Genomic DNA, 13,494 nt, shown 5'->3' on the forward strand with positions numbered 1-13,494 from the left:
CTGTAATTCCCTCTACTCGGGCCTCCCACCTTCCTCTGTTCACCGGCTCCAGTTAGCTTGAAACGCAGCTGCGCGTCTCTTAACTGGTACTAGAAATTTCCCCACATCACACCAGTTTTAGCCAACCTACATTGGCTCCCTGTTGATTATCGTATCAATTTCAAAAATTCTCTTGCATACCTTTAAAATTTTAAACAATTTGGCTCCCAGCTATCTATGCAAACTCATTTGTATATCCCTAATAAGGCACTTGATCTTCCAATCAAATGCTCCTGACGCAACCGAGGTCCCGTCTGAAGTCCAGACTCTGGAGTAACCTCCCTCCTTATATTCGTCCATCCAGTCTGGCTTCTGATTCAAACTAATATGTTATTTCGTGGCTAGTTATGTTTTTTTTACCCGTATTGTTCATATTGTTTCCTGCCTCCTTTTAACCGTTTCTTTTTTATTCTGTCTTATGCTATTGCTCTGACCGACTGTGAAGCACTTTGGGCAACTTTGTTGTTTATTATGTGCTATAGAAATAAATTTTGATTTGATTTGAATTTCAAGGCAGCAGCCAGGGATCAGAGGGCTTCAGGTTCAGCGAGCTCAGGATCGTATCTCTGCTTTTTGCTTATGATGTGCTTCCTTTGGTTTCATCGAGCTACAGCAGACAGCTTGCAGTGGGGCTGTTTGCAGCGCTGCATCTCTGTGCTGGCTTTGGAGCACCTGGTGTCCCCCAGAGGAGGCTGACGAGGTCTATGCTGCAGTGTCCCGGGCCCAGACCAGGTTAAGATGCACAAAAATATTTATGGATATTTTGGGGACTTCTTTTGATTTTACAACACATTTCTCTACATTATGTAACAAGATTTCACAATTTAAGTTCATAACAAAGAAAAAGATTGAAATACTGATGTCGACGTTCCTCTGCACTACATTTGGATGACTAATACTTTGCGATTACAAACTGAAACATACCTCTTTGATTAGGCTGGCTACATAAAGCGCAGTGAGTGGCGTCTGCTCTGCGACCTTCATCACCACAGTGTTACCAGTTGCTAAGGCAGGGCCAAGTTTCCACGCCTGCATCAGCAGAGGGAAGTTCCACTGCAGGAGGAGACAATTATAAGTAAAGATAATTTGACACTTCACCTATAAAATATCCACATCCTGCTTGTATTAACACTTCTGTGACAAAGGAAATCATCCATATCGTTTCTACTAGTGATGGGAATTCCAGCTCTTTTTAGAGAACCGTCTCTTTCGGCTCGACTCACTAAAAAGAGCCGGCTCTTTCTCTTTATATTTTATATTTTAAAAACATATACGGTGGCCCCTAAAGAGAAAAAGCACGTACAAACTCCAAAACAAATTCCTAGAGTTAACTGAACTTCCAAAACAGCTACCCTGATCACTTAAATCACACAATTGAAAGCATATGTGTGTTGTTTGTGTATTTATACACAGGCACTCATATATATTCAAATAATAATTTACCTGTTACTACCACACACCAAATCAGGTCGTTGGTACTTGCTGGCTTGTGTAGCCACGAGGTAACAAAAGCTCAACACTGCCCCCTAGCATCCTGGAGCACTTCTGTTGTGTTTTGGAGTTTGTACGTGCTCTCACAATTTTCTGTAACTAATTGCGATTAATCGCAATTACTTGATCAATAGCCGAGTTGCAATGACTTTTTTTTTCAACCTTTAATTTAACCTTCTAAGACACAAACTCTTTCGTGGCATGCATTTTAATTTCTCTTTGCTATTTGGGCTGATTGGGAGCTGATGACTGTAAAAACAAAGAATTGCCTGATTTTTTATTAACTGATTTTTGGTTCTGAGAAAAATGAGATCCACATATGAAGATGTAGTTTTAAATTTCAATAGAACAGTGACAGCATAATGTGGATATCAGGCTGTTGTAGAGTAAAATTTAGTATTTTGGTCTAAATAACCCAAAATGTGATGTCCACATTTGAAAACACCATGTCCTAGGAGGCTAAGCTTCTAACTGACATTTATGCAATATAGTGAAGTAAATGCAGAATAAACACAAAGAATGTGTTTTGGAGTTTGTACGTGCTTTGTCTCTAGGGGCCACCGTAAATATACTTTTATTTATTCACTCCACATAAAATGTAATAAATAAATCATATAATACTAAAACCAGCTATTCACATTTCAACTTTTAACTATTTAAATTTTCAGCTTTTTCCTTTTAAACTAATTTAAAGTGAAACAACACAAAACACTGAAGTTGCAGTCCGTTTGGCCTCTCAGGGCCACCGTACAAAACACTGCAAACCACAACACAATAAAATCTAAATTAAAATGTGCAAAAGTTGCACCTTCTCTGTCATATGGGCCTGGGATGATTTTTTGGGAGAGTGTTTTCCTGCTTGGACTTGCATACATAGGATTCACTGCATGAATAAACTTTCTGAATCCTTTATCATCTGCAACTGAAAATAGTTGTGGATGATTACTATACCTTTGTAATGTGACGTTGTTGTCCCTGGCTCTCTCTCTCCCCCTCCCGCTCTGTTCCTGTGCTACTGCGACTGTAACTACCCCCCCCCTCCCCCCGCTCAGCGCAAGCCCCCTTCTCACGTGAGGAGTGAAGCAGAAAAAAGTGTGAGAGAAAGACAAAAAAACAAACAAAAAAACAAACCTTGGGAGCCGGCTCGTGTCGTTCACTTCATAGAGCCGGCTCTAAGACCATGAACCAGAGCAGTAACTGTTGTTTCAGTGTTAATATCCAATGATGCTGTATCTGTATAGCTATATCTGGTGTATCGTGGTCTGTGGCTCAGCTGCAGGGGAGGGGTGGTACACTGGGTTCAGGGGGCAGTGCCAGGGGGGGCTGGCAGGCCTCCCCTATTTCAGTAGCATGCTGGGACCTGGGAGAGAGAGGAGCTGGACGGTCTGCGGTCCAGACTGTCAGAACGAGCAAACAGCAGCTACTAGAGCCTGGAAAGGGCAGATTATAAATACATGGATCGCTGTGCGTATATGCAGAGCTCGGCTGAGGATAAAACTACTCTGTGTCTTTCAATCACAGGATAACCAAGTGACATTTACCTCGTTACAATTCGGTAGCAAAAGCTGTTACAAACATACAATCATGTCGCACACCCTCTGTCTGCGCTCAGATTGTTCTTATCAGGACGGAGTAAAACAATGACCTGGTCCCTTTTAGGTTTGACCCTCTTCATGTATGTTGGTACACGTCGTTCTGCACAACACGGCAAAAATGTGACCAAGTGTAGAACCTGTTTTATCAGCAATAACTTAAAGTGATACAGAAAATTATGATTTCATCAGTATCTCATATCACTGGACTTTTCTTCAGTCAAGTCTTGAAATTTTTTTAGATGCAACTTTTTAAACGTAAGCCACGTTGCCATGGTAACCCTTCCAAACAGGTGATACTTGCTCCTTCATCTCTTAATCATGCTGTCACTAACTTAGCGTTTCACATGCCCACTGAGGCATTCATTTCATGCCACACTGTATGTACACAGAGGTCACGGGTGACTCTGCAGCCTTCACTCTGCAGGTGTAAAGAGAATATGTGAAGCATCTTTCTACTTCCTTACCGGTATGATCTGTCCACAGACTCCAATGGGTTCATGTCTAGTGTAGCAGAAATAATCTCCATCGATGGGGATGGTCTTTCCCTCCCATTTGTCGGCCCAGCCTGCATAATATCTACACAACAGAAGTGGATTTACACACTGCGGGGTTGGATAAGGAGGCAGCTGAATGCTTCAGCAAGAAATAACAAGGAAATGATTGGACTTTGTAACATCATTTCAGATACACTTTGAAAGGCTCTAAAACTTTGTTGTGTGTTTGTTACCTGAAAACTTTCACTACTGTGGGCAGATCCACTGCATAGGCAACAGCATAGGGCTTCCCATTGTCAAGGGTCTCAAGCTCCTGTGGAAACAACACAACAGTTTCACATGGTATAGAAAACATTGACATAACAAAAGTGCAACATCATGAGGCTCCATGTACTGCAAATGTCGTATAAAGGAACAATGCTGTGTTGGTGCCATCTTTACAGGCTGCAGAGAGACGCTGTAGATGACAGCAATGCTACCCAAGCTCCACAGTCGATCATCAAACCCTGATGAATGTGAACCAAACAGGTCACAGTAAACGATAAAACAGTCCTGTGAAAAAGTCCGATGTCCCACGGGAACACGGGCTTCTTAAGGAAGTATTTCAGAAATGAGAGCGCACAGAAAAGATGACACTTGTGCTTTGTACTTTTTCATAATTGAAGTGAAAAATAAAGAACCTTTGCTCTCGTGGCCAGATGGTTGTAGACAAACTGTTGTCACATTGGCTTGTAGAATATTTTCCCAGTAATCCGATCGTTTATTTCAGTTGGTTTGGACAGGGTTGAGTCACAGGCATTCACAAACTTCACTCTGAACCACAGCTCTTTAAATCCTGTCGTTACGATGCTCGACACTAACACAGCATAGGTGGATGTAACCGACGCCAGTGCGCTACATTCTCAGTGACAGAAAAAGCAGTCGCAACATCTGGAAGACGTCTAAAAGTTATTTCTACCAACTCTTCTCACAAGAACACTGAAAGTTTTATGATTGCAAATAGAGGTAATGCATCAACAAGGATTAAATGTCTGCTCGTGCGGTCGCCGGTTTAGCTCAGCGCGCTGAGCGGGCGGCCACATGCCATACGGCTGAGGGCGGCCAGCCCGCGGCCCCTCCTCGCTCTGCCCCACGCTTTCCTGTCATTTCTTCACTGTGTCTATCAAATAAAGCTGAAAAATGCCAAAAGATATATTTACAAAAGTTTGCTCATGCATGACTATCTCAGAAAGAGCCAAATATTTCCATCAGATACTTTTGCACATGACTGTGGTCACGATGAACAGAGAAGTACAAGAAAAGCTGCTGTCAGAGTTTTAGCCTTTAAGGATCACTCACAGCGAGGTAGGCAGCATCTCTCTCTATAGCATCAGCCAATCTGTTCAGCAGCACGCCACGATGAGAGGCATCCGTCCGTCGCCATGGTGATCCCAACCTGAAGGCATTACTTGCTGCTTTCACTGCCTTCTCCACATCTGCCTGGAAAGACAGCAGTGCAGGATTAGCCGAGCAGTTAGTTAGGAGGTGTTTATAAAGTAATACAGCATCAAACACTGGTTAGGGCCAAGGAAAGCCAAATGAAGGAATTCGTGTGCATTCAAATTGTGGTCAGTAGACAAAGTATAATTCACCAGTCCTCTTTTGATCGATCCGTCAATATTCATATGATACTGTAAATATCCATAACGAAAGAAAAAACATTTACAATCAAATAGAAAAGACAAAATTGAGACTAATACAGATTTATATAGTGCCAAATCACAGCAACAAAAGTCTCAGGACACTTTATGTTGTAAAGTAAAGACACACAGAAACAACAACCATCAAACGACCGCCTTTGAGCAAACACCCGGCAGAACCAGGCTCAGGGAGGGGCAGCCGTGGACGGGAGTGTGGGGAGTAAGGACCAAGACCCACATCAGCTGATTCAGATTGCGTGGCAGAGGACAAAAATAGCGACGCAGTTCAGAGCAGCGATGTGGACATGTGCTTCTGCACACAAGAGGACGAGATAAACAGGTTCCAGGACAGAAACAACCGCACCGTGCTGCTAACACAACTTCAGTTCTTTGCAAGCGTCTGCTAAGACAGCATGCTAACACTAAGCTAGCCAAGAAGCCAGAGTGAATGGCGACCCCAGCACCCTGACCCTCGACCTCAGCAGTAACAGGCAGATGAGCAGTTGGGCTGCAGCCGCCCATTTCTACAGCAGAATCACCGTGGTGATCACTTTCTTGTGCTGGTCTTCATTTTTGCTTTATGCAATCAGTAACGGTTTCATTAAATGAAGGCATGTTGTACAAACCCCATTCATAGAGATATTTAAGCAACATTAATTAACAGTAGCTTCTTTGAAGAAATGGGATCTAATAGACACATTTGGAGGAAGTGATTATTGACGCTATTTAAATATCAATAGTACTGAAAGTAGCTGTGAGTAATGACATGTCTGTGAGATGCTTATGAATATTTTTTTCTCCAACTGTTAAAATTGTATTTGTGAAGAAATCTGTGAAGTTGTTACTAATTAAGATTGAATGAATACTCAGCTGACCACAGCCCGACTCTTACTCTGCCTGGATACAGCGCTGAAGAGAAACCTGGGGTTACTAGTGGGGCGACCGTGGCTCAGGGTTGGGAAGCACATCTGTAACCAGAAGGTCGCCGGTTCGATCCCTGCTCTCTCTGTCCTGGTCGTTGTGTCCTTGGGCAAGACACTTTACCTAACGCCTACTGGTGTTGGCCAGAGGGGCCGGTGGCGCGATATGGCAGCCTCGCTTCTGTCAGTCTGCCCCAGGGCAGCTGTGGCTACAGCTGTAGCTGCCTCCACCAGTGTGTGAATGAATAGTGGCATTGTAAAGCGCTATAAATCCATTATTATTAGTAAGATGTCCTATATTTACAGAGGGCTTCTTTTTACAACAATAGACTGCTTTCCAGGCTCACTGAGAATCTAAATGAGTGAGATCCCATTTCCTCTCCACCTTACAGGAAAGTTGCTTTAAGGAGTGTGTTTGAGCATTACACCAGGGAGTCAAGTACGTCTGATTTTAGGCTCTCTTTGCTGCGAGGAAGTAACACTGTTAACCAGATAATCAACTTATTTGGAAGTAGATGATCAGACATAAGTTTTCATGTCAAATGTACACATAAATGTAAAGTCATAAGCACTCCCCATGACTCAGCAGCTTGTTTGTTCAGATGCAACTTTGCAAACCTCATCCATGCTGCCACGTTCTTTTTGTTTTATTAGAGAAGAGGGTTTCTGCTGGAAAACCTTCCAGACAAGCCCTTGTTCACTGTCATGAACTTTAATATTTAACATGCTCACTGACATCTGTCGAGTCTGACATGTATTCTTGGGTTTCTTACAATTGGATCTGAGCAGTGGAGCTCTGATAGAGATGTGACCACCTTCAGGGATTTTTATAAAGCTGCTGGGACAAAATATGGACCACAAGCCCCCAAAATTCCTAGTTTCTCTTCATATCTTAATGTTTCCTTCATGAATAGATGATCCACGTCGTACTGGCTGTCATAATGGAGTAATGTTTTATCCACCAGGGTAGCAACTAGGTCACATGACTGAAAACTATGAACACTGTATGATAAAATAAGTTTCCATGGATGGAATGTGTTATTTCATAGGAACAAGAGTAGAATTTTATTTTAAGTCCACCCTGAGTGGCGTCCCAGTCCCCATGCATGTTGAAGAGGCAAATGTGTCAGGGCATCCACGCTGCCACGGACTACAAGGCCCCACCGTGTAAGCGTGTTACCGACACCTCTCTCCCAAATGTACTTAACACATTCCATGCCAGGTTTGAGACCCAAAACAACGAGCCAGCACGGAAAACCATCCCCTCGCCAGACAACCAAGTGCTGTCCCTGACTGCAGCCAGTGTGAGAAGGACTCTCGCTGGGGTCGACCCACACAAAGCTGCTGGACCAGAGGATATACCTGGACGTGTGCTCAGTCTGTGCTGACCAGCTGACTGATGTCCTAGCAGACGTCTTTAACAAGATGTTAGCATTCAGGCCAAAGAGTTCAATCTTTGTTTCATCACAGATTTTTGTTTCTGTTATGTGACTTTTACTGAGGAGCGGCTTCCATGTGGAGTGCTGTAGAAATGGCTCTTTCTAGATGATTCACCTCTCTCCAGTCCAACACTGGCGCTCTGTCAGAGTGACCTTCACCTCACTGACTAAGACCTTTCTATTGTTCAGATTGGCTGGACGGTCAGTGTCCTGTGAACTCCCATCAAGTCACTGTAGAAACATCTGACAGATGCTTGAGTCTCAGGTAAAGGCTGTGAATACTTCTATTATATTTCTGTTTTTCATTTGAAATAGATGTGCAAGTATATTAAGCAGACTTTTTTCACTCAGTGGAACAAGTGAAGCGCTGTGAATACTTCCTGGATTTCTGCCTATCTGTAAGCATGTACTGATTTTAATCACAGAAAGTTTAAAAATACAGACAAGTCAGCAGCTACAAGTCACACAGCCTTCTGACACGAAGCCATACTTGAGTCCTAAAAAATCCTCCACACTATTATAATGTATGTTTTTTACATGGATCTGAGCGTTTGCTCTTCATCTGGTTCATCAGCAATCACTGCTGCTCCCAGTTACAGATAACACTGTGGTTTTTACAAAGCTCCAATACGAACTAAATATGAACACACATAAACATGTACCTACAGTCAGCATATGGTAAATTCATTATGGTCAGTCCATCTGAGCCTGCCTTTCACCAGCACAGCCAGCACTAAGCAGCTGCTCAGTGTCACAGTTAAAGTGCTGAGAACTGGTGATGGCGCAGCCTGAGCCTGTAAGTCTGAGCTCAGGGTTGATGATCCCTGAAAGACACTGTAAGGTTCATCACTTACAAGGTGTAAAAATAGCTGGGCAAAAACTTGTCTGTACTTTTAGTGTCCACTCACATCTGGTTACACACAGACACTTTGCTACAGTAACAGTCCCACAGGTTATGGGTTAGTGGAAGAACGTAGACTTTAGATTAGTGATGCGCGAATCATGAACGAATCGTTCATTACTCGAGAATCACTTTACTGACTCATGAATCATGATTCACAAGCCCAACTGACTCACTGACTCATCCCTGTTGCTGTTAGCAGCAATGTATCTAGCTTATAATTAAAATTGTGGAGAAAAACACAACATCCAGTATCTTAACAAAAAAATTTCTGCTCTGAACTGGAAGAAAAAACCCTGAGTAGAAGCTCACATCAAGAAAATAGCTCCTCGGTTCACAGTAGCATCGCTCTGCTAACATGCTAACAGCACATTTGAGCTACTCACCCCCTCCCTCCTGTGCTGAATCATAGAGCGAGCGAACGAATCACTCACTCACTCACTCACCCCCTCCCTCCTGTGCTGAATCATAGAGCGAGCGAGCGAACGAATCACTCACTCACTCACTCACTCACCCCCTCCCTCCTGGCTCACAGCTTCTTCTTCTTCTTGGTTGGCAACCAATGTTAAGGCACATTACCGCCCCCTGGCTCACAGCTCAGTGGACATTTAGATGAGAAAATATATATTTAACACATTTAAGGAAAATACTAATAAAATAAAAAATAAAAATATATTAAAATAAAATAAAATAAATGTTTATTAAGCAATTTTGATAGGAAATTGCTTAATTTTAGAAATGTTTTTGCTCTTTTTTGCTCTATAAAATAGTTGTTTTCTTTTAGAATCATTCATCTTAGCAGTAGGATTTACATGAAAAGAGAAACAAATTAAGTTTGAGTGAAAATGTACATTTTTTGCACACTCTGGTCGACTGACTCAGTGAATCAAATGACTGAAAAATCGATTCACTTTGGTGAGTGACTCATTAAAACTCGATTCAGTAAAAAGAATCAAATTTACCATCACTACTTTAGATGGTTAACAACCGACTGCAGGATATCTTTGTGTTTTTACCTTTACAGACTCTTACCTCATCAGCTTCTGCAACCTGACAGATGACTTCACCAGTTGCCGGATTTATCGTAGGAAACGTTTTCCCACTCACTGCATCATGCCACTCATTGTTGATAAAGAGCTGAAACATTAAAAAGGTCAGTACATCATTACGAGTGCAGCGACTCTGATAAAGTAAAACACTCAATACTGTTTCCTGTAATGACTGTAAAACACTGATTTCAAGACAGCCAATTGAATGTTTTAATGAAATAAAGACAAAGGTCTCGCAGACTTCTGTCAGACATTTTCCTTTTGTATCTTTAAATGTAGCAGGATAAAGAGGAACTTCCACTTCTGTGATTTTTAAAAATGAATTTTGTTTTCATGCTTGACTTTTTATTGTGTTCTTAAAGAGCTTACACAAAGTCACAACTGTCATTTACTGGTGTCTAATAGAAACAATGACACTGCATGTGATATTGTTACCAATTTACCAACTAGCTTCCTAATATTAAGTGTCTCTGGGCAACTGTTGTTGTAATTTGTTGCTCACTAAATAACGAACTGAACTCTTAGCCACAAAGTCCAAACTTTAACACCAGCTAAATGCAGACAGACGTATACTACAGCCCGCTGCTACACTGGCAGGTAAATGTTTATACCAAGGCTGCAACGATTCATCAAGAAACTCATCGAAGCCAATTCTTTGTGTTGATGCTTCGTTTAACGCACAGCTCTGACGCGCTCAGTGGTGACGATGGAAACATAACCATAGTTGGGTTTATGACTGAACGATCTCAGGAAATGATCTAATTACGATTTTTCTGGCAGATATTGTGATTTCAATTCAATTCACGATTTTCTTCAAATTAACCTTCAGCACAAAATTCACAGGGTACAGTAACACTAACAAACGTGACAGAAAATGACGTCATATCATCAAAAAATAATGCCGTTACTCTAATGTAGCATGAAAAGTAAAGGTAAGAAGTGATTTCAAATGTATTTCTTAATAAGAAACATGCATGTAACTCTCTAAAGTTTTTGACCAATGGCAGTTATTACAAATGAGGAACTGAAAGAGCCATTTTTGACTGTCTTAACTTAAAAAATCCTTAATTGTGTGAAGTTAAACAAGCTTGAGAATCAAGTTAATAATTACTAATTAGAAAAACAAAATTCAACAATTCCAACAAAGGAAAAAGCCTCTGCTTTGACCACATATCAGTAACACTCTGCTTGTTCTTTACACTCTCACAGCTGTGGGATGGTCAGCTGGACAGTAGGTGTGGGGGGGTATCGCATATCTGCTGTCCAGCGTGGGGAGGTTTGTATTTAGTGACCGTGTTAACACACACCACGTCCCTGGCTATATGGGCTCAAAATGTGGTCATAAATATTGTGTACTTGTAAATCAGTTTCGTATGTGTAAAAAGATTTGTGCGTGGACTTTGCCAAAAAACCCTGCAAGTTACAAGTACGAAGTTTGACCCTATTTTTCTTCCTTTCATCTGATTGGTCAATGCCATGTCAATCACAAATGTAACAATCCAATCAGAGAACAGATGGCTTTTATGAAACTGCAGGTAACAGGGACCATGCTGATTAGTGATGGGATTTCCGGCTCTTTTTAGAGATCCGGCTCTTTCGGTTCGGCTCACTAAAATGAGCCGGCTCTTTCGGCTCCGAACCGGCTCTTCAGGTTGTTTTGTTGCTTTAATTAATTTATTATTAACAATAATATAAAATTATGCACAAAAGGAATTACTAACGTAAAAAAAGTGGTTTTATTTATATATGTTTATATATAAATATATGCGGTGGCCCCTAGAGACAAAACACGTACAAACTCCAAAACACATTTCTAGCATGAACTGAACTTCCAAAGCAGAGCTACTAGATCACTTAAATTACACAATTGAAAGCATGTGTGTATTGTTTGTGTATTTATACACAGGCACTCAAATATATTCAAATAATTTAAAAAAAAGTTCATCTACCTGTTACTATCACACACCAAATCCGGTCGTTGGTACTTGCTGGCTTGTGTAGCCACATGATAACAAAGGCTCAACACTGCGCCCAGCATCCTGGAGCACTTCTGTTGTCTTTTGTACGTGTTTTGAGTTTTTATGTGCTTCTGAGTTTTTACGTGCTTCGGAGTTTGTACGTGTTTTGGAGTTTTTTCGTGTTTTGGAGTTTGTACGTGTTTTTACGTGTTTTGGAGTTTGTACATGCTTCAGAGTTCGTACGTGATTTGAAGTTTGTATGTGCTTTGTCTCTAGGGGCCACTGTAAATATACTTTTATTTATTCACGCCACATAAAATGTAATAAATAAATCATATAATACAAAAATCAACTATTCACATTTCAACTTTTAACTATTTAAATTTTCAGCTTTTTCCTTTCACAAATTTAAAGTGAAAAGAACACAAAACACTGCAAACCACAACACAATTAAATATAAATTATAATATGAAAACTAAAAGAAGATGCACATTCTCTGTCATATGGACCTGCATGAATCCGCACTTTCTGAATCCTTTATCATCTGCAACCGAAAATAGTTGTGGATGATTACTATACCTTTCTAATGTTGTTGTCCCTGCCTCTCTTTCTCTCTCTCTGGCTCTGTTCCTGTGCTACTGAGTGTAACTACCGCCCCTCCCCCCTCTGCCCAGCGTAAAGCACAAGGCTCGCGTGCAGAGTGAAGCGGAAAAAAAGTGCGAGAGAGAGGCTGAGAGAAAGAAAAAAAAACCCACGTGACGGCTCGCGATAAGGAGCCGGCTCTAGTCGTTCACGTCAAAGAACCGGCTCTAAGAGCCATTTCGTTCGCGAACGACCCATCACTAATGCTGATACAAGAAACACGCGTGACCCGTGGATCTTCAGAGAGTCTCCATGAGCACAAGGACAACATTTAAAGAGGAGTTCTTTTGACTTTCTCAGTCTTGGCCATCTCCTCCTCTGCCCGTGAGCTCAGTCACTGCACACCACGCAGCAGAAGGTCTCCGTTACTGCAGAGCACTGCGTGCAGGATCTGAGGGAGCACAGCTCAGCTGAGTGAGTTTTCACAACAAATACCGGAGAAACAAGAATCATCCCATACTGGCCGTTTCTGTCGTGCATAGATTAAATCTTCATGATCTTGTTGTGAAATCCCACGAGCTCAGCGTGGCGCAGCGCTCAGAGTTATATAAGCTCCAAGTGAAAGCTGAGCGTGACCTGTTGCTGCTTCACTGTTAGCTCTGTGAGCAGCTCGTCCCTCCTATCATAGCTCTGCATGCAGAGTGCTGGAAGCACAGCACCGCGCAGTTTATACACTTTATAGCGCTTTAATAGCGCTCCTGTCACGCTGCGCGCACTTGTTGATTACGCAGTTGGCTAACATCCAACATCTCGTCAGCGCAGTAACAACCGCTGGAGCGACTCTACCTTGTTGTAGTGGACCTCCGGCTGGGTGCTGGGTGCTGGGATGGCGGCTGCAGAGTAGTGACAGACCGGCAGTCGTCTTAGTGTTGGAAGGCTCCGAAAAAGCACAGCGCGAAGCATGATTCCTGCTGCTGAACACCGAGACAGCGAGCTGCAAACACGGGAGATGTGGGTGAAGGTCGCGGCGGGGGGGCTGAGCAGCACCATCAGGGCCGCCCACTTTCGTGACGCCTTGTCACGTGGAAACGGATTAAGACAGACGAGGGTGGGAAAAGTGAAGGTAAAGCAAAAGTGCCTTCAACCTGCGCTCTACCAAAAGAAGACCGCAAAGAGACTTCCGGTCCTGTAGAAGTCTGTGAAAACTGCTTTTTGTATTGAGCCCTACGAATACTTTCCACACTGATCACGTTGAATCAAAAGCCCAGTCTGTTTGTGGATCTCACTCATGCTGGAGGATCACCCGTGGAACCTTTCACACCCACCAGATCTCTGATGGGCTCACGC

At 42.3% G+C, this 13,494-nt stretch overlaps 1 protein-coding gene across 1 annotated transcript in view; it reads right to left on the reverse strand.

The window, feature by feature from the left end:
* The window catches only part of LOC309716906 (aldehyde dehydrogenase, mitochondrial-like), a 38,497-nt gene extending 25,257 nt beyond the window's left edge, over nt 1-13,240 (reverse strand). Inside the window, exons 1-6 of the mRNA XM_082551033.1 lie at nt 12,994-13,240; nt 9,591-9,695; nt 4,958-5,098; nt 3,853-3,932; nt 3,590-3,701; nt 964-1,092 (exon numbers count right to left, since the gene is read on the reverse strand). Of these exons, the coding sequence (XP_082407159.1) occupies nt 964-1,092; nt 3,590-3,701; nt 3,853-3,932; nt 4,958-5,098; nt 9,591-9,695; nt 12,994-13,197 (771 nt within the window). The 5' untranslated portion in view covers nt 13,198-13,240. The remainder of the gene's footprint in view (nt 1-963; nt 1,093-3,589; nt 3,702-3,852; nt 3,933-4,957; nt 5,099-9,590; nt 9,696-12,993) is intronic.
* Nucleotides 13,241-13,494: the final 254 nt, after the last annotated feature.

Source organism: Aulonocara stuartgranti, assembly GCF_965226115.1.
Source record: "Aulonocara stuartgranti genome assembly, chromosome: 11".
NCBI classification, from domain to species: Eukaryota; Metazoa; Chordata; class Actinopteri; order Cichliformes; family Cichlidae; genus Aulonocara; species Aulonocara stuartgranti.